Raw genomic sequence first — 27292 nt, 5'->3', positions numbered from 1 at the left:
TCCCTCACTCCATAAATGATTTTACTGGGGCCAGTCGCGATCTTGATGTAATTGAATAGGTTTCACTCTTTTCTCTCTCCCTCCCCCTCCCCAGAATATTTGTGCAGCTTACGGAGAGACATCCAGGGGGACTGAGCTGTTGCTGGAAGGAACCTCTGACTCCAGCTTGCCTCATCCGTTTGGGAAGCGGCGTAAGTCTAGCCTAAGCCACCTGGCTTTGGGAAGGAGGTTGCTTTTCTCTGCACCTTCCCCCTAACTCTTAACAGCTTTTAATAAAAACTCTGGTAACTTGGCACATTTGACATGTTGGCTGCTGCCCATCGGGTATGTATGTAATGAATTCCTGCACTGCAGATGCCTTTCTGAAATAAATCACATGTGTTTACCTTGGGAACCAGGCACGGGACCCCAGGACTTCAGGTTCAAGTATTATAAGGCACTAAGTGACAAGCAGCTCCTTTAAAACCACCTGGTTTTAATGGGAATTGGTCAGGCACACACCAATTACTGCTGAAAGCTCTAGTTCTTCCCAGCAGCTCCTCTTTTCTGAGCGTGTTTGGTGCCCCAGGTATCCCACTATGGGGATTTCAGTTCTAGGGTGTTCCTCAACAATATTAGGATCATCACGTTGTGTAAAGGCTCCTTCCACTGATGTCAACAGGTCCCTGCTGATGGGCGTGTTGAGGATCTGCCCCCGGATTCTGCCTACTCGAGTTGCTCCAAAAAACATTCACAAAGCCTGGAAGAGGGAGGGACAGAGGCGTGTGCCTCTGTGCACAGTTTCAGGTGTTCTCCTACCAGTGCTGGCTGACAGCCTTTGGCACGTTTTTGGAGCGAAGTGAGCACCTGCTCGAGGGTGCCCAGTGCAGAGCAGTGGTTGTAGTGGCTCTGTGCAGTGAAATAAAATAGATGTGGGGGGTTCTCTGTCCCTGAGGACAACAGGAGGAGCACACCTTGTACCCATAGAGCCAAACTCTCCCTTCTTTTCCAAAACAGTGTCCAAACTGCCAGTAGGAGCCATTCTTTGGTGCATGCTGTCCTGTGCTGTGCTGGTGCACGTGCCAGCCGGCGAGACAAAAGCCAGGTCACACATAAAACCCTTAGATGTGGGCTCTGATTCTTCTTAGTTGACTGGTGTAAACGTTGGGTGGATATGAAGGCCTGTATCATCATCCTGATAATACCTTCAGTGAAAAGTCTGATGGCACAATAGTGAGCTATAAGAAAAGCTGGTGGTTCATCTGCAGACCAAGGACTTTGCAAATCACAGCCCCGGGCTGTTCTGTTTATGCTTCTCCTTTAATGATGTAAGCATTAGTATTTGCTGTGGGGAGAAAAAGGGGCAGACATCTGGCTTTTCCCTGACTGCTACTATTTTGGACTAAGCCAGGGTTCCTGCAGGAAGTGAACACAGGTCCCAGAGCATTGACCCAGTTCTTCTGTGACTAAGTGTGCCCCATCTAACCTGAAATTCTCCCATGCCTTCTGTTTGATATAATATCCTTTCTTGCTTCCTGCCCTGGACGGCAGCATTGAAGCTGCTGTGTGCTGTGAGACGTCTGCCAGGCTTTCTCTCCCGTCGAGGTGGGTGAAATCATTCCCATACTGAGTTTGCAGAATGTGCAGGAATGATGCTGTCCTGGTGTAAAGAAGAGAAACCAATTACTTACTCAGAGGTTGTGTGCTGCTCCTCAGCTGAAGGCTGGGGCTGGAGATGGGCCTGGGTGGGATGTCAGCACATAGACACAAGCCCATGATGCCGAAACTTCTGCATGGCAGCCCCTGGGCTTGGCAGATCTGCGTCAGCTGCAGCTCCTCCTCACCCAAAACTAATTGCAGGTGTGCTGTTTGCTGTGGAAAAGCAGGTGGGAAAAGAGGGTTAGAGCTGTCCTTCTTAGTGTTAATAGCCACAGAAAAGCCACATTTATTTCCCTTAAATATTTCCCATGTGGTCCGACTGCTGCGAAGCTGAGTGGTCTGGGGGCTGCCTGAGAGAGAAACCTGGCACCAACCACACATGCCAGCATTCCTGAGGGGTTTGTGCCCTTCCAGGAACATGCCTGAAGGAAAGCAGAGGTTTGCTGGGGACAAACATTTGGGGACAGCATTTCATCTCTGCCTCTGCTTCCATTTCACAACCACCATGTCATGATGCAGTTGAGAAGGGTGAGAGTGAGGTTCAGATTCCTTCTGCTCTGAGGCCACACGTTTCCCAGACCCCTTTCTCCATCTCTCCTGTTACATGAAATGCTTCCTGGCTGATATGACCATCTCCTCTGTGGGGCAGATGCCGAGATCTGCTGTGTGAAAGCCCTCACAGCCAGGCAAGAGCAAGAAGTGATCTCTGGATGGGTTTTGAAATCTTTCCTCTTCCATGGCAGGAAACGTTTTCTCACAACAGCAGATAAAGCCTCCTGCCCACCAAACAAATTAACCTTGTGGTTTATAGGTTGGATTTATAGGTCTTGGGATGAGGAGGAAATCCTGGGCTCCTTGGAGACTTGGTGCATGGAATATTTCTTGCATCCACTCCAGCACTAAAGGTAGGTGGCAGCAGCAGACACCTTATTTTAAAAGAGGGTGAGCCCTGCACTTGAAGGTAAAATGCACAGTCCTGGAGGAGAGGGTTCAGAGCATGAAGACCCAGGAGCAGGGAGGCACTCTCCATGCACTGCCACCCATCAAACACTTGGGAATTCTGCCACACCCCACCTTGAGGGGTTAGGAAGCTGCTCTGTGAGGGGGTCAGAGCACAGGGGTGCCCCTTCGCCCTCTCTGAGGCAGCATTTGTGTCCATCCACATAGTTGCAGGCAGCTGACTGGAGAGGTTTTTCAGATCTTACAAAACAAAGGCTGAAGGCTGAGTGTGATACGCAGAGGAAGCAGCTTGCAGCAGCTAGCAGCGTCAATCAACCAAAAAGGAACAGGTTTAAACTCATATTTCTTCCAAGCTGGGTGTGACTTACACTGAGATTGAGTTGTGTGGGTGATTTTTTTTTTTTTTGTTTCGTGGTAGTCATAACAGGCACTTTCATAGCTGGATGTAAATTTCCACACTGTCTTTGTTCCATGACTCACCTTCTCTGCCCAAACAGAGGGAAAAACACGTCCAAAAAGGACAGAGTGAAAGTGAAGAGGATCTGATTTCTGGGTGGGTTGTTAAGGAAATGTTGCTGGAGGGCATTTCTCTGTGGAGCTTTTTCACCTGTGCTTGTGCTTAGAACTTGTGTCAAAACCAAAGAGTTTTCAAGGTGACTCCATATCACGCTGGTGAAAAGTGTGAAGCTGGAAGCCCTGGAGAGTTATCATACCTATCTGCAAACAGGCCCGGTTTGAACTTTCTCAGGTAAGGTCAGAACCATCCCAGAATATTTATGGGCTCATCTGGCACCTGAATATTGTGGAAAAGTGCACAAGAAATATTGGCCTTGCAGCAGCTGGAACTGCAAGAAAGCAAAAACATTGCAGGGGGCATCCTGTGTTTCCATCTCAAGGACCAATATTCTCCACCCTGCAACTTGCTTTTCTTGAGTAGAGTGTAAGGGATAAGAGAAAGACTGAAAGATCATGGCCAGGCATGGATTTAGATATGTGTATCCAGCCTACTCTGCTCTTTGTCCCCACTGACAATAGGATTTTGTTCCTTGACAATAAGACCCTATTTCTCTAATCCCTCTTCTGATTTGAAAGGTAACCAGTCTACTGGAGCATAGTCAAAGCCACCCATTGTCATCACTGGATTTTGGTTGTCTTTTCAATCTGTATTTTGCACTCCTTAATGTACTCTTGATGAAGAAGCTCCTACCAGAACCCTTCAGGAATATTTGTACAGCTGGAAGTGGATCATGTGTGAGCAGCCATCAAGCCTGAGTCTCTTTGTATTTCTCCCCATCCACGCACGTGGAGCTGGATTTTAGGTGACAGAAATCAAGGGAAGCAGAGAGTGATTTACCACAGCTGGAATCTCTCCGACTGGCCATGGAGTTATCTGCGTGCATTAAGTGGAAACCTCCGGTTTTTCCTTTACCTCTGTCACGAGGGGGGAAGAAATCACCGAAACAATCAAAACCTGACTGTTTACACATGTTTTGTTTTGTAAATGGACTTGTATAGAAAGTTGCAGCGCCGCTGCACAGACAGCTCACATCAATCTCTTATCACAGAAGCCATATGTCCTCATTTCCTCATCTGTGGCAGAGCACAAGCGGCGGCGCTCCGATAATTAGGAAGCTGGAGGTAAAACCGCTCGGCATCCAGCAGTAGGGAAGTGTACGTGGGTGAAGGTTACCAAACACACAACAGAGCAGTTTGGTTTCGAGCCGTGTCGCTCCTCTGCACAACTTTCCATTGCATGGCTGTTGTTTGGGTGTTTACAGACCAGTTCCTCCTCCTCCTCCTCCTCGGAGGGGGTGCTGGAAACACTGGGAAGGCCTGAGGGTGCCTGATCTCCACCGCTCAGTTTGCTCACCTCAAAGTGCAGTGAACTGAGCCTCCATTTCAGTCCCTTGGATGTGATCCCAGGCATGAAGAGCTGGAGAAGAGCATCCTGTGATGCTCCTGTGAAAAGCTTCCTCACATGATGGTTGGCACAGTGGGGGATCCCCTGTTCCCTGCACGGAGCTAATGCAGTTTCACCTGGGAAGAAGAAGTAGAAGGGTCCCAGAGGACCACTTATGGCTTCTCCTTTACCAAAAACTTGGCACTGATAAGCCAAACCAGTGTCACTGACTAACTTTGAACTTCACCCACACTTTTCCACAAAGCAGAGGTGGATAAAAATTAACTGAGTGTGTACAATTAGCACACCTGCCATTATGGCATGTCCTTCCAAACTTTTTTTTTTTCCCCTCCAAAAAGAGAGACATTTCCTAAATTTTAGATCAGCCAGCAATTGGTGAAATGCCCTTTTGCCCAGCTTGGTGTGCTTTGTGTAAGGGGTATTTATTTAATCCATCTGAAACTACATGAGAAAGGAGAGAAATATCCCGGCGGCGAGATAAGATGATTATCTTCCTGGCAAACAATGGGAACACAGTCAAAATTAAAAATAATTTGATTGCAAATAGGAAGCCTAGTAAAGCAGCAGGACCAGAGGAAACATGACTAATTTTTTTTTTGGCCTGTCTGAACTCACACAGCAGAGCTTTGCAAGAGCCATAACTTTGAAATATAGATCTGTAGAAAACCCATGGGGGGACGATGGCAACAGTCCAACTGCAATAGTACAATAGGGGCAAGTTCATGCAGCTGGTAGATCCGACCTAAATGGCTAAATAGCAACAGACAAAAGCTATTTTAGGTGTAGTTTGGTGGGGGACTACAGTAAATACAAACTGGGGAGGAGTGGAGAAAGCGAAGGGTTTTTTCTCGACTCTCCTTTGGTTTCCATTCTCCTTGGCAACACGTGGCCAAAACATGATGCCAGTGTCACCTGCAGGAGCAGCACAAAGCTCTCTGAGCCTGCAGGCCAGTGTTTCACAGCCTTGGTTGATGTTGGTTCTTCCTGTCTCCAGCAAGGAACCTTCCTTTCTGCAGGGGAAGGAGGAGGTGGCAGCAGGACCATGACGACCTTGGGGTTTGTCTCCAAGGGAAAATTGTAATAGATGTCAAACCTATACAGGGCCCCTTATAAAGGCACTTCCTTCTGATAATGATTACCCAGAAAAAGTGTTTATATGATTCCCAGAAATACTGCCTTCTAAACTACTTCTTCCTTAAAAGAAAACTACACATGAAACAACCTCTATCCAGTGGGGATGTGAAGAATAAAATGGTGCACAGGACAGCTGCTCCTCAGCATTCATGGCAGGACTCCAACAACTTCCTCTGTCCCAGACAGTGCCAATATCTGCTCTGGACATGCCTTTGAGCTGAGCAGATACCAAACTCACCTCGACTGTAGTCCTTGTCCCTGTGTCACAGCCTGACAGAAATGGCCTGGTGACTATTGCTCTAACCCGGTGGACAGTTAACATTTGGATCTGTGTTTTTAAATATCTACCATGGTTTGACTGCACCCTTCTGTAAATATTATTTTCTAGAATATTCTTGGCTTTTATCTGCGTTGCTAGAGATGGGTCTCGAATCTGAAGGCAGTCAACACTCAAAACGTCCTGTGCAGTAGGGAAGTGATGTTACATCCATCAGAGTGCAATCCAGAAGAAATTCTGCTGTAGGCAAAGGGTTGAGATGATCCATTCCAAGAACACAGGGAGAAGCACGGAGCAGAACACAACACAGACGTGATGTTCCCTAGACTAGCTGTGACCACAAACCTGCAGTTTCTTTTTTTTTTTTGCTTAGAAGCCTCTTGAATAGAGATTTTTAGTCAAATGAGGGTTGAAGTAAGTCCCTGGTTAGCTGTGTCGAATTACATCAGCCAGGGAGGTGAGTACACTTAAGCTGCTTCAGCTGCAGTTCTATTTGTTTGATCTTTTACCTGGGTAGGTATTTTTTCTGGTATTTTGAGGGTATAACATAAGTCAGGTGCAAGTGTGTTGCGGACCTGTAAGACAGCCATAAGCAGTAGCTGACACCAGAGATGAAACAGTGTTTAAGCCACTTGGCAAAGCTTTAGACAGGTCCAGTAATAGTAGGTGGATGAGAGCTTGCAGAGGGTCATTAGGTTCCTGATGGAGGAAATACCGCTGAAAGGCAGAAGAGGAAATGACAGATTTAATGAGTAGTGGTCACAAGCTGAACTACAAAGAGCAATCTGTCTGTATGTTTTCCCTACAAGGACAGTCATAGCAGAACCAAGGCCAGATGTTCCCTGCACTATATGTGATGGCAGGACCCCTCCAAACCAGAAGGCATGACAAATAACACCAGGGGAAAGTCTCTGACCCGTAAAAAGAGGGGCTGCATTTCTGCAGGCAGCAAACTGAACTCTTGGAGTGGGGCTGTGTCCTTCTGCTTCCACCAGGAAAGAGAGTGCAGAGTCATCTGCAGTCAAAACATCAAAGCACCGTCTCTGGAATGGGAGATCTTGGCATTAAACACAGGTTGTCATTGTTACTAATGGTTCAAAAAGCTGAAAGATAGATCTAGGTGGAGCATCAGATGTGCATGAAAAGTGAGAGGCGTTTGGTGCTGGTGGACAGGGCTTAACATGCTACTCAAACTGCACTTGTCACAGGCAAAGAGCCATTAGAGCACACGCTTGTGTGCAGCAGGAGTGGTAACAGGATCTGTCTCCGAGCAGTGCTGCACTATGTGTTGATCCTGGAAGTTTTCTGCTTTTATGAAAACAGCTAACGATGACATGATTCGAGATTCTGTGAAGGGCTCAGAGGGAGACTCGGTAAAACGTCAAATAGTGATGTCAAACTTCTCATGCATGACAAACTAAACGCTAAAGTGTCGTTCTCACAGAGACAGCAACAGTTGGGATTTGCTTCCAAAATGAGAGAGGAAATTATTCAGGCAAATTTGTTACTTTAGACAGGTGAAGCACTGTCTGAATGAAGATGGGGATATGCACATGAATGAAATTGGGCACGTGTTTGTGAACATGGACTTTGATGGATGACACGTCAAAGGCCTTAACTGATGATGTGGTGACACCAGCAATGCTGGAGGCAAATGGTCCAGCAGAGAAAAACTTTTTTGTCCTGGGGAAGGTCATAAAATGTGAGCCTTAAATGCAATCAGAACTTCGAGGAGAGGAGAGGAGAGGAAAGGAGAGGAGAGGACAGGACAGGACAGGAGTTCTGACTGTGACACTCCAACAGCAGGAATAAACAAGAGACAGTAAACATCTTTATTGAGTGGAAAAGGACACCCAAAGCAGCAAGGGGAAAATTATCACTAGATAATTGTTGACTTGAGATTTGGAATCTGTCCAAGACCTGATATCCCATAAGGTTATCTCTGAGAAACAAAGGGATCAAGTGCTGCTGTTCACATTGGAAGAAGCAATTACTAGATCCTGTCTAGGTTGGTCCCTAGGTTTCCCCTAGGTCAGGATAGTCCATGAATGTCCAATTCTTTTATTACAGGTACCCTGTGTAACTTCAACAAAGTTCAGAGATCTCCCCCCAGGTCCTATGAACCCAGACCCTAACTTCAGGGCTCCAGGAAGGAAGCTGGCTCTTGGAGGGTACTTAACAAAAATGACAGTGGAAAGCTTGTTCGCCTCCATACTGGCATAGGGATTGCTGGTATTTCAAGCAGGCAAAGCTTCTCTGCTTCCTAATGAAGAATGGAAAGCTGGAACACCATCCTGGAGTAAAGAGACAGGTGCCAGTGGGTAAAAAAGGAAAGCTTTTGTTCTCATTGACTGTGTTAATCTGAATGGAAAATCCAGGCAAGGAGACTGGAGAGCCTGCATTTCACAGTGCCAGGTCTCCTGGTTTCTAATTTTAGAACAAAGCACTCCTGCCCACACCGCTTTTCCTAAACACCCCTGTTACACTTATTTTCAGAGGATGATTTCACAGGGTCTCAGAGAAGCAGGGGCTGGCAACTGAGATTTTAAGAGTAAAAGAACTATCCTTTTTTCTTATCAGGGTAGAGTTCAGAGTGGATGTGATCAGCACTGTTTTAGAAAGCACTGACTCAAGTGTGTGGCAGGATTTGCACTCTCCCACAAGAGAGCAAAGGAAATAAACCCAACCTCCAGCCATGTGACAGAAAGGGGGCAGTGCTGGGTGTAAGATCTGTGTTCTGGGCCTGAGCAAACTGTCCATCCTTTACGGACATCCGTTTTTCCTGCCCACTCTTGCTGCCTGGATCATCACTTTTAACAACCCTGTTGGTGCAGAGTCTGGGGTGGTGTTGGACACCTCACAAGCTTCATATCTGTACAAATCAAATGCTGGCAGAGGCTCGCTTGCTTTTAAACCCACTTTTGTTTCGTTCACTGACCTATCAGCAGTTCCACGTCTTTTCTTTATTTAGGTTGCAGAGGTTTGTGTTTAGTGGCAACCAGCCCTCCTTGCCGATGGGAAATACCCCCTGTGCAGGCAGTAGGGCACCTCTCTCTTGCACACCCATTAACTGAGGCCTCTTGGAGTGGGTGGCTGTCTAGCAGCTCTGAGTAAGCTACAAGAGGATGTCATCCCTGCCAGACTTGGCCCGGCTTAATGTCAACCAAGACACTGTGGGGGAAGCCTGACTGCAAACAAAAGCAAAGCCAAGTGCACTGTTTGTCCTTGTCCAAATGAAGGCAAAGGCAAACAGGGAAGATTTATAAACTTTTTTTTTTTTTCAATATTTCTAATATGATAAAGAAGACATGTTGTTCTTCTAAGAACTGCAAGCCGACAACAGTGTTTTCCTTGGCCGTGAGCCCAAAGTTTTGGCTCTACTTTCCTTTTACCAAACATGAGTCCTCTGGGGTGACTCACTGGTTCTTAGTGGGCTGCAGCTGCTGAGCCAGGAAAAGGAGCCCTTGGTGCACAGAAGAGGAATCAGGAGATGATGTGTCATGTGGGTTACACAGGGAATCAGCATCACTTCCCACAGCCAGCCAGTGCAGATTGCATGCAGAGGACCTGCTGGTCTGGAAGAGATGGAAATGAAGCCAGGGCTCCCCAGGAACCACTGGGTATCAAATCTAATCTCTGATGAGCATCTAAGAGTCCATGTGTCTCCACCAAAAGCTCCACTTCAGCAATTCAGGTACTTAAATGAGCTACAGCAATTAACTTCTGTAAATCTGGATCCTCAGTCATCACCAGCTCCTTGCTGCAACATTTTAACCCCTTTCTCCATTCTCTCTCACCCCAGGAGAACCACTGGAGTTACACAAGGGGAGCACGTGGCTGGAGACCTCTGAGCCAAACACTTCAGAGAATCAAAGAATTATTTAGGTTGGAAAAGACCTCGAAGGTCATGGAGTCCAACCATTAACCCAACACTGCCACATCCACCTCTAAGCTGTGTCCCCACATTTACATGTCTGTTAAATCTCTCCAGGGATGGTGACTTCACCACTTCCCTGGGGCAGCCAGTTCCTGTGCATGGTTTCCTCTTATGAGAGTAGCTGAATGAAAAAAAAAAAGAGGATGCCGAGGGACAATTCAGCGAGTAAGGGATGTGTGATCACTGGTGTCCAACACTACAGGATGAGACAAAGCCTCTTCACTTCAGCCTCTTCTCTCAGTGCTGAGAACTAAATACACTATTGCTAATCTACAGCTCACTTGTCACCCGGCTGCAACCTCCTGATGCTGATGTGTGGAAGACAAACAGATTTTCGAGGTTAAAAATAAAACCACAAAACCAAACAGGCCAAATCAGCAACAAGTGTGCCCGGCCGGGGCAGGGCTCTGGCGAGAGGAAAAGCTCTGGGATCCCGGACCGAGGGAAGTGAGCTTCCCCTGGTCCCGCCGCCCTCCCGGGATGCGGGACGGGACGTGCCCGTCCCACGGGGATGCGGCGGGGGCGGACACGGAGCCGGGGGCAGGACGGCTCCTCCCCGGCGGGGCGGGATGAAGGGGCCGGGAAGAGGGAGGCAGAGCCGGGCCGGGCACAGGACAGAGCCCAGCCGGGAGAGGCAGGACTAACCCCGAGGTACCATGTCGAGGGCGGTCATCTGCCTGCTGCGCTGCGACCTGCGCGCCCACGATAACCAGGTACGGCCCGCCGGGGGTTTCCGTGGGGATAGCCACCATCCGCTGGTGGGCAGGGCGGGGAGAGATGCCCGCCGCATCCCGCCCCCGGCAGCTCTCACGGCTGGCCCCTCTCTGTGTTTTCCCCAGGTGCTCCACTGGGCTCAGGGTAACGCAGATTTCGTGATCCCCCTCTACTGCTTCGACCCGCGGCACCACCTGGGCACCCACTGCTTCGGCTTCCCCAAGACGGGGCCACACCGGCTCCGGTTTTTGCTGGAAAGCGTGAAGGATCTAAGGGAAACGCTCAAGAAAAAAGGAAGGTACAAAGCACCGTGCAAACAACACAGATATTTCTGTTTTCCTACTCTTTTCCAACACATACCTGTGCTGTGAGTTCAAATCACGTCCCGTGCTCCGAGCTCTGATGGTGTTTTATTTCTGGGAGCCGCAGCCCTTCTGTTAGGTGCTGTAAGATCCCTTATGTAGCCACTGTTCAGATGACTTGCTGTGGTCACTGCACAGGGAACAAAGAGCCATCCAGGCTCTGCCATGTGGGCTTTTTGCTTTCTTGAAATCAGATACCACAGATGGGTGTCACCCTTGAGGGCTTTGTCCAGAGCCCTGACAACTGGAGACATGAGTGGCAGCCCTTGAGGTGTAGGCAAGGACTGTGGCATGTGTCCTTCCTTGACCCTAGGAGTTTCCCTAGGAGTTTTCCCTAGGAGCTGGCTTGAGACCAACCAACATGGATTGTGGCCTGTGAGGCTGGAGAGTTACATCTGCTTATGCCCTGTCCCTCTAAGCCCAGTCTTTGGGAGGCTGCACTGTGGTGAGGGGATCTCCAGAGCAGCCTCCTTTATTATGCCTTTAGAACCATAGTTGGGGTAGACCAGGGCCTGAAGAATCCATTACCAGAAAATATCTGGCTTGGCTTAGCAAAAGATCACAGAGTCACAGAGCAGTTCGGGTTGGAAGGGAGCTTTAAAGGTCATCCAGTCCAACCTCCTGCAATGAGCAGGGGCATCTTCAACCAGAACAGGTTCCTCAGAGCCCCATTCAATCTGACTTTAAATGTTTCCAGGGATGGGGCATCTGGCACCTCTCTGGGCAAGTTGCATCAGCCAGCTCTTCAATCTCTAGTGTGTGAGGATGAAGAGATTCACTTTTAGGTAACAGCCTGGCATTGTGCCCGGTCATCCTTTCTAAGGCATCCAGAGTGTCAGAAATATGTTTGACACAAACTAAGCCCCAGAGGCTTACAAACTCTGTTCAGTGGCTCCTAAAAAATGCAGGCTAGTCAAATCCTGTCTGTCTGCCTCCACACAGGGTCTGTGCTCTGTAGAGAACTAGTCCATGGGTGCCTGCCTGGGCTGGGACAAGGGCCCCTCCTGTGCACATAAATAACAATAATTCAGGCCAATATTTTGTTTTTGTAGTACCCTGGTTGTGAGGAAGGGGAAGCCAGAAGATGTGGTCCGTGATCTGATTACTCAGCTGGGCTCTGTCAGCGCTGTGGCTTTCCACGAGGAGGTGAGGGAAATACTGAAGTGACATAGGTAAAGGATAAAATTAGGTTGCAGAGGTTCCTTTCACAACCAAATGGTGATGCAGATCCTGTGTGTTCGGAGCCTTTCTCGGGGGTGGTGGTGTTAACCTTGGGGAAGCTGGATAGTTCGTGGGATGGGGATGCTGTAGGCTCTGGGTGGGAGTCCTTGCTGGGGCAAGGCTCAGAGATTGTGTGTGTGCATCCAAAGGGATGGAGCTTAACATGGAGATGAGGGAGGAGGGCAAGACAAGGGACCAGGGTCTGTGTGCACGTGGGAGCTGGGGCTGCACAGCCCTGGCCTCACTGTTTTGTTCTCCCTAGGCCACGCAGGAGGAGCTGGATGTGGAGAAGGGGCTGTGCCAGGTGTGTAGGCAGCACGGGGTGAAGGTTCAGACATTCTGGGCATCCACGCTGTATCATCGGGATGACCTTCCCTTCAGGCCCATTGCCAGGTGGGCTGCTCCATGGCATCACTCACTCCTGCACTGTCCCACTTGTTTCTCACTCCAGTGAACTATTCAGGAGGGCTCCTTGTCATCTGGTCCCACAGGGAAGGGACCCATTAGTCCATCTGTGTTTATGGCTCATCAAGGGGAAGGGGCACATTCATCCCTCTGCACTAGAAGGATTTCCACTTCAATGTCCATAAAGCCAAGGCCTGTGTTGGAGTGTTTATTGAGGACTGGTTTCTCTTTGCCCTTCCAGCAGTTTGGACCAGAACAGTTTGGATACTCAGTCTGCAGTCCTCAAAATCCTTGTGACATAGAATCAGAATAGTTTAGGTTGAAAAAGACCTTAAAGATCACCATTAACCCAGAACTGCCAAGCCCACCACTAAACCATATCCCTAAGTTCCACATGTAAGCTTTTAAATACCTCCAGGGATGGTGAATCAACCATATATCTGGGCAGTGATTCCTAATCACCCTTTCAGTGATTTCCCCAATATCCAGTCTAAACCTCCCCTGGCACAACTTGAGGCCATTTCCTCTGGTCCCTGTCACTTGTTATCTGGGAGAAGAGGCTGACCCTCCCTCCAGGCTACAACCTCCTTTCAGGTAATTGTAGGGAGCAATAGGGTCCCCTCTGAGCCTCCTTTTCTCCAGGCTGAGCCCCACCCCAGCTCCCTCAGCTGCTCCTCATCAGACTTGTGCTCCAGACTCTTCCCCAGCTCTGTTCCCTTCTCTGAATATGCTCCAGCACCAAAATGTCCTTCTTGTAGGGCCCAGAACTGAACCCAGGATTTGAGGTGCCTCACCAGTGCCAAGTACAGGGGGATGGTCACTGCACTGGTCCTGCTGGCCACATCATTGGTGACACTCCTGGGACATTGGCCCGGATTGCTCCATTTCCCCCTCTGACTGAATGCAGCTGCCTGTGACAGCAGCCCTTTGCCTGTGGAGTCTTTTGTGGCTCCCTCAGTAGTCACATGGGGTGTAGTTGATGGAGTTTGAGTGATCCACAGTATTCTGTAGAAAATGTAAATAAAACAGGGCAGAAGAGTCAGGCCATGAAAGTGCCTTTCTCTCTCCTTTGGCTGAAAAGGCACCAGGAGGTTGCAGATTTTTACACTCAGGTCAGCCTTGTGTGTTAATTAGAAGTTGGGTGAGAGAAATCTGTCCCTCATGGACACGCCTTAAATTGAAAAGGCACAATTTGCATCAGAAGCAGAAAGAAATTGGGCAAAGGACTGAAGGCTGCTAGCCCTGGGGGCATCTTCCTCCATTGTGCCTGGTAGGATTCAAATAGAGAGGTGTCACAAGCATGTGCTCAGCCTGGAATGCTAATCCTGCCCCTGTGGAAGGGGAGTGAGTGCTGTGTGCAGGGGCCAAGGAAACCACCCTGCAGAGACCTGACTGTGCTGTCACCCGTGCAGGTTGCCCGACGTCTACACCCATTTCCGAAGAGCGGTGGAATCCGAGGCGAAGGTGCGGCCAACCCTGCAGATGGCAGAGCAGCTAAAGCCTCTGGCTCCAGGGCTGGAAGAAGGGGCCATCCCTACAATGGAGGATTTCGGACAGAAGGGTAAGAAAACTCAACTTGGCAGTTGTGCTCCCATGAAATCCCACCCAGATCCTGTTCTTAAATATATCCTATTTAGATCTGGTTTTAAAAACATGGTTTTGTACAAAGGAAATGATTTCCTGCTGCTCCAGATTCCCAGAACCCAGACATGCAGCCAAGGTGAAGTAGGTACCTGTACTGGCTGTGCTTGAGCTCAGGTGGTTGATACAAACCAAACATCGTGCACTGCACATCATACTCTTTCACAGAAAAGGTGTCTCCTCGTAAAGATGGAGAGGCAACAAGTGCTCAAGAGATAAATGAAAGAGAGGAGATTTACATTAGATGTTAGGAAGAAATTCTTCCCTGTGAGGGTGGGGAGGCCCTGGCTCAGGTTGCCCAGAAAGGGAAGTGTTCAAGGCCAGGTTGGAGGGGGCTTGGAGCAACCTGGGCTAGTGGAAGGTGTGCCTGCCCATGGCAGTGGGGAGAGATGAACTTTAAGGTCCCTTCCAACACAACCCATTTTGTCATTCTATGATTCTGTGATACGTCTCTTTCTGAGAATGAACACATGGAGGCAGTGGTTGCCCTTTCAACTGTAACTAAACCTCTGCCCACTCATACACCAAATGAAGGTAAATTCCCTGTGAAGGATCTGCTCTGCAGCTGGGCAGAAAACATCCTCTTAGTGCTTTTTAATATGTTTGATGTGACCCTTACTTTGAAGGAAGACCACACAATCTCTCATGTCCCGAAAGCAGACATCCCTACTGCTGAGCAAACCCTGGATTTTAAGCTCCCTACCTTTCCAAGGGGGTAACAAGGTGATGGTGTTTTCTGTGGCAGATCCTGTGACTGATCCACGAACAGCCTTCCCCTGCAGTGGAGGAGAGACCCAGGCTTTAATGAGACTGCAGTATTATTTCTGGGACACGGTAACTCTTGCATTTCCTTGCCTACATCCTCCCCTTTGAGCACAGGGCTGTGCAAGCAGGTGAGGCTGCAATGTCACTTCCTAATAATATTTCCTTAGCTCCTGGATAACACTTTGCAAAGGAGGGAATTAGCATTATTTCAGTTTTTCAGGGAGACAAATTAGATGAAAAAGAAGTCATCCAGGATCTGGGAATGTATGCCAAATACTTGGGAACCTAGTTCAGTGGCCATCTCTCTGAAGTTCTTTTTTTTGTTAATTTTTGGGAATTGGGACAAAAGTTTTTAGCTCCTTTACCTTGATTTGCCTTTTCTCCTGTCCCACATCATCAGCAATGTAGTTCCTCCATTTTGGAGGAGTGAAAAGTGGCCTGAAGGGGCTGCACTTGCAATTGGGGTGAGGAACAACTAACCCAAGTTCTGCCCACAGTTATAAATAGTTGGAGGCTCCTGTAGGCTGGTTTAAAAACTTGCAGCCAATAATTACAGCTACTTGTTGCTCCTTTGCTTTGGTGGAGTGAAGCTGCTGCTGACTGCATTTTGTCTGTGCAGCCAGTTTTTGGACTTCTTCCTGGCCTAGTTTGAGGAACTGCCTTAAATTTGCCTTGTGTGAATTCAAAGACCCGTGTGCTGATTTTTGACAGCATTAGACCCCACCAGCTTTGTGGATAAAGGTGGGGGGCATCTCTCCATCTGAGATGGGTTAGGAACTGTGCTGTGTCCAGAGCCACAGGGCATCCTTTCAGCTGTGCTGAGGAAGTTCCTGCATTCCTGTGCTGTTGGGGATCATTGTCCTGGTTTAACCCCAGGAGGCAGCTCAGCCCGAAGCAGCTGCTCACTCAGTCCCTGCCAGTGGGATGGAGGAGAGATTCAGAAGGGTAAAAGTTGAGAAAAGTTGAGGTAAAGACAGTTAATTAGGGAAAGCAAAAGCTTCATGCATAGGCAGGGCCGAGGATTCATTTAATACTTCCCATCAGTGGGCAGGTGCTCAGCCACCCCCAGGAAAGCAGGGATGCACCACACCTAACATTTACTTGGGAAGACAAACAGGCACTACTCCAAACATCCCCACCTCCTCCTTACCCAGCTTTATGTTCTGACCGTGACATCATACGGTCTGGGATACTCCTGGGGCCAGCTGGGGTCGGCTGTCCTGGCTGTGTCCCCTCCCACCTCCTTGTGCACCCCCAGCCTGCTCAGGGTGGGGTGGTGAGAGAGGCAGAAAGGGCCTTGAGGCTGTGTGAGCCCTGCTCAGCAACAACGAAAACACTGCTGTGCTATCAGCACTGCTTGTAGCACAAATCCAAAACAGCCCCAGACCAGCTACAGTGGAGAAAATTAACTCCATCCCAGCCAAAATGAGCACAACCGTGCACAGCTTCTGCTCTTGGTCAAGCATTAACACAACCAAGTGCTGGAAAACCTGTTCCTTCTTTTTTTGTAACTCACATACTGTCTTCCCCGGTGAGGTAGAACAGCCCCTTAGCAATTGTAACCTGCGCTGGAGGCAGGAATTTGGCAGCTGTGTAATCCTTGCAGGCAGCCATGAGAGGGAGCCCAGCCCTGCCAGATTGCTCTGCCTCCAGAAGGAGAGAAAACATATTTAGCAAGTTGTTTGTAAAGTATTCAAACCTTTTGTTTCTTTTGCTCGAACAGAACCTGGTTGCATCTTACAAGGAGTCTCGGAATGGGCTGGTGGGAATGGATTACTCAACCAAATTTGCACCATGGTAAAGATTTTTGTTGTGGAAAACTCCTTTTCTGCTCCCATCCCAAGCTGATGTTACCTGTCTGCTGAGTGCTACTGGGCATGGGTAGGGGTCTAGGTGTGGTTCCCTGGGAACATTCCTGCAGTTGGGAACTCCTGCCCTGTAGCAGTAGCAGTGGGAGGGGTGGTTGGGAGCAGGCAGGGAAGCAGCACAGCTTCCCTGCATTGAGAGGGTTGTAGCAGAACCTGATCCAGTCCTGGTTTCCTGAGTAGTGTGGGGCAAGTCACCTCACCTCACTGCCATTCTCTCCTTCTAGGGGGAGCAGAGACACTTCTAATTATTCCTATTGCAAAAGGATCTCTTCTTTGTTGACTCCTGGTTAGGTGGTTTAGTCTCTGGTGCTGGAAGGGGCAGAGTTAATTCCAGACTGCTGAAACTGCAGCAGCAGAACCCAGTTCGGCCTAAGCTGAGAGCATCTGGAATGTTATCCTGACAGAATTGCAATGTGAAATGGTTTTCTGGGGCTGTTACAGGTCAGGATTTCTTGTTTTCACCTAGCTTTGTGCTTTGATGGTTGCAGTAGATGGCTCCATCTGGTGGCACTTCGGAACCCCAGTCGGGATCCCACTGAAGCTGCGCAAGTTTATTTGTGGCTCCACTCGAGCTTTTCCAAGCTGGCCATTTGCCCAGAGCAGACAGTCCAGATCTGCCTGCCTCAAAATGTTCCTACCTGTCAGATAATCAAAATCAGAGTGGCTCAGATTGCAGCCACTCGTTCCCATCTCATACTGGCCATTTCTAAGTGTCAGTACTGCTCAACAGTTAAGGAAAAACTCTTCAGGCTCTTTCTTCCTGTTTTCCAGAATTCATTAGAACATCAAATGTTTCCACAGGCCATAGTGGAAATGGCAGTAAAATGCATTTCTAGGAAAATCAAGGTAAAAGTTGTTCCTTAACCCCTGTGTGATGGGCTTGGAGTCTTTGGGCAAGCTCTTTCCTGTCTTGCACAGCGTTTATTTGGAACAAATGGAAGGAGCCCAGTGGGGTTTGATTCCCTGGGTTTCCTGCCTGGCCTCAGATTTTCAGTGAGCCTTCTGTGGTTGCTCAGGTAAGACATGGAGGTTCTGCAGGAAAAGGAGCCCTGGCACATAATAAGGAGGTTTGTAGTACAAGGACAGGTAGGACAGGCGATGCAGAGGTTGGCGTTTGAGATCCGCTTTGGGTTTGTCACTGGTGCACTAAGTCACCAGCTGATCAAATCATTCAGGCAAAACTGGTCAGACTTGTGAGAAATGATTTGTCTCCGTAGCTTGGAGGCTGCTGTGACAGCCACGTGCTGGGAAGGGGAGGATTTTGTTTCTCGGAAGCGGATTCTCTCTCTTGAGGAGTTGCAAAGAAGTTGCGCAACTTGATTAAAGCCCTTTGGGGCAAAACTGCAAACCCAGCAAAACCTTTTAGACAACAACTCGACACAGAAGTGCCCCCCCCACTCCCTCTGAGCTGTGAGTCCCTCATGGCATTCAGGACACGATTCCTCTGCTTTCAGGCTGGCGCTGGGCTGCATCTCACCTCGGTACATCTATGAGCAGATCCAGAAGTACGAAAGAGAGAGAACAGCAAATCAGAGCACATACTGGTATGTCCTTGCACCATCAGCATGGGTTGTTTTCTCTGAATAGGAAACCAGCATCTCACGCACAGGAGAGTCATTTGTTAACTCCTTAATTAATGTTTGTTTTTCCTGTGCTTGCTGCCTGGTTCCTCTGCGTTGCACTGCAGTTCTCTTTCAGGATTTATTAGCCTGCCTCTGACACCCAGAGGCTTTAGGCACTTTGCAAGTAGAGATTATGAATGCCAGTTGTCATTATTATTGCTGGGAAATTGTGGTTTATGATTTTTAAAAACGATGTCAGTAAATCAGCACCATCTGTCTCTGTACTGTTATTATGGGCTAGATGGGAAGGAAGAACGATTTACAAATAAAAGCTAAAGGGTTTCTCATGCCAAGGATACGAGCAGGGTTTCACCCCAAAATCTCAGCAACTGTGTGACTTGTACAAATCACTCTCATGGAGAAGCAGGTTCCTATTAGAGCCTGGCCTAACACTAGACATGGATGGCAAAAAAACCCCAAACCAGAAAGTCTGTGCAAACTCTAGAACTTCACATTCATATTGGCTTGTTACGTTTGCAACATGTCAAACAGCACAGTGGTTGGTGAAGAACGGGTAGAACATATTGCCAACAATTCTGTCCAAAATACTCAATTTCATTAAAATTCAAATGAAAGATAAAATATCAACACTCTTCGAGTGTGTGTTTGGGGTTGTTTTTCTCTTAGAAGACAATTAAGAAAGATTTCAAGAAATGAACATCCTCATGTTTTTCCATCTAATAGCCAGCCTGCTGGCAGCTGGGGTGCCGTGGTGATTTTAGCATTTTAAAGTGATTAATAATTATCAAAATGAATCTGTCAAGCTCCCAGGCACTGCAGACAATGGTACAGTAAAGTACAGGTCGTGGTGGCTGCACATGAGGGTGTCTCATTGAACCTCAGCACTATGACACCAGTTTTTAGCATTTGGACAGTATCTTGTTTTGTAATGAGATTTTCCAGAAAGGTCTTATCAGCCTAGACATCAGCTGAGCAGAATGTTCCCAATATGCCAGAGAGCTGAAGCAGGTAACAGAGGCTGAGGTGGGCCTGCCACCTGATCTCATGAGCTAGAGCACCATAAACCACTTTTGAAAGGTGTCTTTTAAGTCCCTCACAAAGGTTATTGCTTAAATCAAGGCAAGGCTCTCAGGAATGTGCTGACACACTTGTTCATGAGGAAGCGTGAAGCTGAGTCAGGCCCTCGCCTTGCTCTTTGGAGAATTGCATCCCAGTAGGGATGGATGGAAAACACCGTTTCCTGAAATTCTGCTCCTGCACTCGAGCTGAGGAAAGCTTCCCAGGTGATTCATGAAAAGTTTGCTTTCCCTTTAGTCATCCAGATGCAAGCCAGGTGAGCAGGCTCGGGAAAGAGCTGGTATCATGGGCAGGTCCATGAAATTGTGGATAAACCTCACGGTGTTAACGATGGGTTGCCGTGGAAGCAAAATCCTGATTCAGTGATTTCGTCTGGCCCACAGTGAGACAGAGACATGGCTTTGTGTTTCAGGGTCCTGTTTGAACTGCTGTGGAGGGATTACTTTCGGTTCGTGGCCCTGAAGTACGGCAGGAGGATTTTCTCGCCGAGAGGTGTGTATTTGGATCGCTGGACTTGGAGAGGAGAGGTGCAGTCTCACCACAGGGAAAACAAGAGAAGAGGCTGCTGCCATTCACTTGTACAAATGTTCTTCTCAAAGCAGTGGTGTGACCACCACGGTGGTGGACACTGTGTGGACGCTGAGTCGGCTTTAATTTAATAAAATAAAAATAAAAAGAGCAAACATCAACAAAAGAAATAATCAAAATCTGTTAGGGCTTGAGCATCCTCTGTATATAAAAGATACCCCTTTGCAACATCTGGAAGGAGGAATGGGCCGTCTCTAAACCTTTGCAGAAGGATTCTCTATAATGGCACTGAGAGGACGAGCTTCACCCCGATGCCTTGTGTCAACCAAGGTGCCTCAGGCTGTGGTGTTGTGTGAGTAACTGCCTGTGTCAGTATTTCTTCATCAGCAGTTCATTATTTTTCCCAATAGGGCTTCAAAGCAAAGAGATCCCCTGGAAAAATGACCTTCAGCTCTTCAACTGCTGGAAAGGTCAGTAGAAACTGCAGGTTTGGCTGGGTGTGCCCTTGGTTTCCACGTGCCTGCGTGTTCACACGTGCCCTGAGGCTGGCTGGGCCTCTGCAGGGAGCTGTCATTTCAACTGGCACCACCAGTGCATGGGGGTGTGTGCAGGATGCTTGGCTTCCCTTCCCACCCTGAGCAGGACCACAGGGTGTCACGAGTGGCCAGGTTCTGCAGTTAAGATTTTCCTGCTCAAGGGGGAAGTGTTTGTCACCTGCTGGTCCCTTCTGTTTAGTCACACAGAGCCTGACCAGCCCTTCTTATCAATGTTAGGTTGCCAAGCCTGCTACGTTTGGTTCTTCTGTTTGTTTTTGGTTACGAGGTTAAAACAAACTTAGAAGAAACCACATCTTTTGTAATTCTGTAGCCTTTCCTTTAGCTTTTATATTGTAACATCAATAGCAAGCATAAGATCTCAAAATTTAGAGAGATTAACAGATTAAAGCATCAGAATCAGTGAAATACACACCTATATATCTTTTCTCGTGTTAATGCCACGTGTATGCATTTGCACACAGGATACAATAAATCACACAGACAGAGTAAATCTTTTCCTTAACAATAGACAAACTCTCTACTTTTCAGATACTAACCCTTGGGGATTTGTCCAGTACATCCCTCTATTAGTCACCTGTCAAGAATCTTTCTGTTCTTGGCCCATCTCACTGTTGTCTGTATATTTTACTCTGCAAAATTCCCTGCGATCCACCACCTGATTGTTTTTCCAGTGTGAAATTTTTCTGTACCTTGGTTTTGTTGGTTTTTGGGTTTTGTGGTTTTTTTCCTTGCCAAAAATTCTCCTTATCTCAATTTTTTTAGTATGATTGCCCATTAAATTTCCAGTGGGTCTTAGTGGCTGCCCTGCAGCTAAACCTCACTGAAATCTCACCCTGCCCCTGCGCACTGGCACCGTCTTTCCCGCTTGGAGGGCTGTGAGTGCAGGGCCACAGGTTGCTTTAGGAGTGCCCCAAAAGTGTCCTTGTGTCCCAGCGCTGTGTTTGGTCTCTGCAGAGGGCAAAACCGGGGTTCCTTTCGTGGATGCCAACATGCGAGAGCTGAGCGCCACGGGCTTCATGTCGAACAGGGGGCGGCAGAACGTCGCCAGCTTCCTCACCAAGGACCTGGGCCTGGACTGGAGGATGGGGGCAGAATGGTTTGAATACCTTCTGGTAAGACTGAACCCTTTGTGCACCCTGAGTTGTCTGTGCTCCCTGCCCTGAGTGGCAGGACAGGATACAGGAGGTGATCGGTGGTTTTCAGGCTGATCTAAGTCCACGTGTGTTGCTGCTTGCAGGGTACAAACTTCCCAAAGCTGGCATAAGTAAAGGGAATTTTGCCACACTGAAGCTGCCATCAGCCAAGATGCCATCAGCTGGGAAGTTTGCAGTAATAGTTTTGATCCTCCACGCAGGGTTTTAGCCAGAGATCTGTCGCACTTGAGAAAACTTTAAAACGTAAATTATGTTAACAGTGCTCTGTGTGAGTGACTGCCACCCCAGAGGCTGGGGAGGAGGGCAGCCCAGAAACAGAGCATAAAAAGAAATGTGTGCTGGCACAGCATCTCTGCATTGATTGCTGTGGACAGGGAGGCCATGTAGTCAAGAACAGGCAAGTATGGACAATGGCTGGATCAGCTTCCAGAGAGCTCCACCCTGGCTGGAGGCATCCTTCTTCGTTCTGGTGAGTTACTGCCAGCTGGAGCACCAGTTCCTGTCTCATATATCAATCAGCAGCTGTGCAAGCTCAGTTAAATGGCTGGGTCACTTCTCTGACCCCAGTCCCCATAGATCCTTCTGGTACTCACTGAAAAAGGCCAAATACTCACGTCAGCCTCATATTATTGTGTGTGGGATACAAGAGGCTACTGCTGGTCAGGGAACTCTGCTCACTAAGAGTGCTGGAAGGACACAGAAAGCCCAGTTGCCTCACCATTATCTGCAATTAAAAGAAATTTTTTTTTTTGTGAATGCAGATTTTTTTTTCTTTTGAACTTCCTTGGAGCTGGGCTTTGACATGGCTTTGGCTTCAGGAGGAAGATCTGGGTGCTCTTCCCATGCCAGTGCCGTGAGCAGCAAGTGGGCTTGCACAAAAACACTGTGCATGACTTCAGGATCCTCCAGAAGGGGTTTTGGTAGCTCTGTGCTTTCCCACATAAGAACAAGAGCTTTCCAGGTCCTATTCCATAAGTGAGGAAGACCTGGAAGGTCTCGTACTAGAAAGATGCTCCCTGTATTACCTACATTTATTCCTATAGACGTGGATGTTGCCAGCTTTGCTGGAAGCTCTGACTTCACTGACTTCATTCCCAGGGTCAGGCCCCAAGGAAAGGCAGAGAAACAAACACAAGAGAATGCCAGGAAGGGGCAAGGCTGAGGGGGGAAATGAGCCTGCCTCCTCCAGTCCCCCTTGAATTTGCCCTTGCCTCCCACACAGGCTTTCCTGCACGTTAATCACTCAGTCAGGCCTCCCATGGCATCTTTCTTCCCTTCATCTCACGGGCTGGAGGAAGTGCTGCTGGGAAGGGGAAGCCTGGAGCACAGGGAGCAAAGCTGGCTGCTGATCACCCTGACCCCGGCACTCAGGGTCTCTGCAGAGAAAGGGGAATTCGGCAGAACCCATTTCCTGTGCCTTCTGCCATCCAGGTGCATTGAGCTCCTCACTTTGAGCAGTGGCTGGGATTTTTTGGAAAAATCCCTGTGTGGACTGGTTGTTGCTGTGACTGCAGTAAAGGGAGAACAGCACTGAGCCAGCTCTTTTTGCCATAGCTGCTGCTTTTGCACCACAGACACCGTTCCTGGGAATGCCCAGAGATCCCACACCCTCCTTGCTATCAGTTCCACTCCCCTCCTGAGCTGGGTTTGAACTGTCCTACAACTGGAAAGCTCCTGGTGTTGGATTTAAGCCCTGCTGCCCAGCTGAAGAGCCCTTGGATCGGGCTGTGTTCTGCTCTCATTTGTGCCAGTTCCAGAAGCCTTGTTTCATTTTACATAAGCACCCTTGAGAGCTTTTTAGTTGCTTAGATGAGGAATAACTTGACGAGAGAAAACTAGGAGAAAACTGCATTGTTTGCATCTTTATACACACTGTCATGATTCTGTCAGTCTGTGGTGCCTGGGTAACTGGTCAGGAAGAATTTTCTCTCATATTTGAAATGCTCTGGGCTACTGCTGTTTCGGAATACGAGCACACAAAATCTAGGGCTTGTTGTTGTGAAGTCTGCCAGATGATGGCAGAAGGAGAAGGATTTTCTTTGAAAAAGGGAAATTGAGAAAGAGATTTTTGGTTAGGCTTTTATAGGTGTCACTGAGTTAAGGACCATGAAGTGAAGTGACCTGGGAAGCTGATCCCAGGTGTAAAAAGCAGCCAGATGTCTGTACCTACAACCTGGGAGGGCTCTGACCACCCCAGAGTGATTGCCATGCAAGGAATTTTTCCCTTGAGCTAAGGGGTGGACTGGGGAGAGAAGACTCACTGAGGGCCAGCCCTGCTCTTCTTACTGTTTTCTCCCTCTGTTCCCAAGGTGGATTACGATGTTTGCAGCAATTATGGCAACTGGTTATACAGCGCTGGCATTGGCAATGACCCACGGGACAACAGGAAGTTTAACATGATTAAACAAGGCCTGGATTACGATGGGAATGTAAGTCTTGTTTGGCTGTTTAACAATGAGCATTTTGTGGTATTTCCAGGGAGCAGGGGAGATCAATCTGCAGCGTGGCTACTGCTGCAAAAGCAGTTCTTGTGTCTCCTTGCCAACAGCCAGGCAGGTTCCTCGCTGTGCACGGGAAGATGTGACGCTGACAATCTGCTGCTGTCCCCAGGGAGGCTGGTGCTTCACGTGCCTTCCCTGCCCTGGTCTATGTGTTCAGTGTTTCATCACCCTTTCTTCTGGGTAACAGCCACATCCCACCAGTGCCTCACACAGACGTTTCCTTGGGCACAGAGCAGCTTCTCTGAGAACTCAGGAGTGACCAGAGAGGCAGAGCTGCTCCTTGGGAGGTGCTGGAAAGTAGATTAAACCTGTGACTCCTCTGACTCTCTAAGTGGTGGGAGCAGGTAAATTGCTCACACACTGGATTACCTGTTCCCACACTTCTTGGCAGGCTGTACTATTGCCTGTCAGCACTGTAGCTGGCAGGATTTGACAAGAAACCAGAAATCAGCCCTATGAAGGGACACAAAAGTAGAGTTAATAGGAGAGATTCAGGAACACAGGAGTGTGCAGTTGAGCTAGTCATCCTAATTTCCTTCAGTCACTGGAAACTTCTCGGGAGTGACTTCATCACAGGATGTCCTGAACAGTGCAGGTGAACAGTATCAAAATGCACCTCTGTCTCCCTCCTCTGCCTGCAGAGTGAGCCTGGGAGAACTCCAGCATCCAAGTCTCTCTTAAGGCACTAATGCAGGACAGGCTAAGGCTTGTCAGAGGTAACTGATGCTGTACTACACCAGCTTCTCTACCTGGAAATCCATCTTCTCTCTTGCCTGTTGAGAAACCCTTGCCGGGAAGTACTTGGAGGTTGTTACTGAGTGGATCCTGTCCCGCTGGTTCTGTTTGCAGGGGGATTACGTCCGGCTGTGGGTCCCAGAGCTCCAGGGCATAAAGGGAGCAGATATCCACAGCCCTTGGGCACTGAGCAGTGCTGCTCTCTCCCAGGCAGGAGTAACTCTAGGTGAGACCTACCCACAGCCAGTTGTGACAGCCCCAGAGTGGAGCCGACACATCAGCCAGAGGCCCGTGAGTACTGGGAAGGTTGGGATGGGGTGGGAAGGTTGGGATGGGGTGGGAGGGCTCCAGGAGGCCTGCTCTGTGTCTGTAGGAGTGTCTGTGAGTTCTGCTCTTCTCTCTTAGGTATTAAAGGAAAAAACTGCTTTAATGCAAAGTCACGTTACCCCCCAGCAGTGGTCCAGCCCTGCACAGGGACTCTGCAGCCAGGGTTATTTAGCTCTGTCTGTCCTACCTGCTGTGGTGAATGATGTAAATTTTAGCTGCTTCTCTATCCCATCAGCCTCGTATAGTCAGCAGGGCTTAGCCAGAGCACGTCCTTCAAAGCATCCTTCCTGGCAGCCCCACTGGCCAGCAGGGAGGGATGGGGAATCTCCAAGGCCTGCATGGCCTGACCACCCCCTGATGCAGATGGGCAGAGAGGAGCCAACTCCCTGTCCTCTGTGCTCAGGAGGTGGAGAAACAACCAACTTCCTGCCATGCTTGAGTGAATCCAAACTGGAGTCAGCAGACCTGTAACTCTGGGGACTGGCCCTTGCACTTGGCTTTTCGAGTGTATCTCCCCTTTAGAACAGGGACAGATTGAGATTCTGATCCTGCAACATGTCAAAGCCTGTATCTGCTGCCTGGGCTGCTGCTCTTGGAGGAGCTGGGTGTGGAAGGAAATGGATGTGACAAATTCTTGTGTATTACAACGATTTTTCAGCATTTTGCCTTCCCCACTCTTCTTAATCCCTGCCTCCTCCCAGGTGAGGATACTTTGTGGAGGCTCAAATTTAGGTGTCATACTGTGTTCAGTGAAGAATGATGCATGTCTCCATTTCAGGTTTTAATCCCGAGGTGCAATACCAAATTTTTCAGGCCAGATTCCTTTGCCATGAGTGGAAAGTTTTGTGGAAGCAAAGCCTTCTGCTTCAGCCATGCTGGTGGAGGGCCTGGATTACTAACCTCCTGGGATCAGAGAAGGGACTCTATGAAGTAGCTCCTTGGTGAGACACTGGTTTGAGGCAGTGACTTGAAGCCAAAAAACTCCCCTGCCAGGCAAGAGTTCCACTTTGATCAACTTTTCCAGTTCACCTTACCAAAAACCCTGGTTTCCTAAATCCAAGCCTAGAGCTGTGCCTGTCGGGCCTTCCTGCCTTTGTAGTGGACCTGGGGAGCAGAAGTGCCCTGTCCACATTTTCCTGCATTTCAGCACTGCTTTGGGACCAGATTCACTCTGAAGCATCAGAAAATCTCTCACTGTTCATGTTTCATTTGCCACAGGGAGGGAGTCCCCATCCCAGGGGCAGGAGGGGACCTGCACAGGCACCAGCACAGCACAAGGACAGAGGGATAGATTTTTACTTCTCTCGCAAGAAAGATGTTTGCTGAAGGCTGGAGGAGCACCCAGTTGGAGGTTTCGCTGTTCAGGATGCCTGGATAATGGTTGATGTCCTTGAACAACCAGTGATGCGGGTCTGGCCTGGTACAGTAACTCGGAATCTCCTGTCCAGTGTCCCCTGGGACACCCTCTAGATGAGGATATTTGGAGGTTGTCTGTCAGCACCTCTTCTTACAAACTGGAGATGATGGTTTATGTGGCATGTTTTCAGTCACAACTGAACTTTCTTATGCTAATTTTTCGTGGTTTTAAGCTTTAAAGCAACAAATTGCTGTGCAATTAAAAGTTTTGCTAGTGGAATATTTTATTCTCCTCATTCTCCCAGAGATCCACAGACAGAGGATGTTCTTTTACTGAGTTTCCTGCAATACTTTGGAGAATCAGTATGTTCCTCTTGAAAACTTCCCTGAAGTCTTTGCAGCACCCTGTTGCTTTTGGTGCCAGTCTGGAAAATGGGAAGTGTTCAGTTCACAACCAAGAATTGTATTTTGTACTCATTGCCAAAACAGTTTAAAATGGTTCCCTGGCCATTTTTACTTTTTTTTTTTTTTTTTTTTTTTTTTTTTAAATTTTATTTTTATGCAGAATGTTCTACTCGATGGAAGAGTTTGGGAGTTTGGAGATGGCAGTATTTGTGCTGTCATGGAGCAT

The 27292-nt window shown here is 48.4% G+C and overlaps 1 protein-coding gene across 4 annotated transcripts; it reads left to right on the top strand.

The window, feature by feature from the left end:
* The first annotated feature begins 10448 nt into the window (after positions 1-10448).
* Positions 10449-26899, top strand: LOC126640875 (cryptochrome DASH-like). Of its 4 annotated transcripts, XM_050317054.1 has the most exons (15): positions 10449-10580; positions 10707-10879; positions 11996-12089; positions 12427-12557; positions 13982-14130; positions 14956-15044; positions 16699-16772; positions 18298-18387; positions 19916-19995; positions 20442-20501; positions 21543-21700; positions 24052-24171; positions 25093-25269; positions 26084-26246; positions 26524-26556. In XM_050317054.1, the coding sequence occupies exons 1-14, from the start codon at positions 10524-10526 to the stop codon at positions 26237-26239; spliced, it is 1608 nt and encodes a 535-aa protein (XP_050173011.1). In that variant the 5' UTR covers positions 10449-10523; the 3' UTR covers positions 26240-26246; positions 26524-26556. The 4 variants fall into 4 exon arrangements, with proteins under 4 accessions (XP_050173011.1, XP_050173028.1, XP_050173020.1 ...); XM_050317071.1 differs by lacking the exon at positions 26084-26246 and having other exon boundaries at positions 26524-26899; XM_050317063.1 differs by having other exon boundaries at positions 26119-26567.
* The last annotated feature ends 393 nt before the right edge of the window (positions 26900-27292 follow it).

Source organism: Myiozetetes cayanensis, unplaced genomic scaffold (assembly GCF_022539395.1).
Source record: "Myiozetetes cayanensis isolate MyiCay16 unplaced genomic scaffold, myiCay2020 scf1, whole genome shotgun sequence".
In the NCBI taxonomy this organism is placed as follows: domain Eukaryota; kingdom Metazoa; phylum Chordata; class Aves; order Passeriformes; family Tyrannidae; genus Myiozetetes; species Myiozetetes cayanensis.
Note: the sequence above shows the minus strand (reverse complement) of the source record. Positions and strands in the feature narration are given on the sequence as shown.

Coding starts and splice junctions, on each gene's coding strand:
- LOC126640875 (XM_050317046.1), top strand. CDS start 10,524: ATGTCGAGGGCGGTCATCTGCCTGCTGCGCTGCGACCTGCGCGCCCAC. Junction 10,581..10,706: donor TGCGCGCCCACGATAACCAG/GTACGGCCCGCC, acceptor TGTTTTCCCCAG/GTGCTCCACTGGGCTCAGGG. Junction 15,045..16,698: donor AGTATTATTTCTGGGACACG/GTAACTCTTGCA, acceptor TTGCTCGAACAG/AACCTGGTTGCATCTTACAA.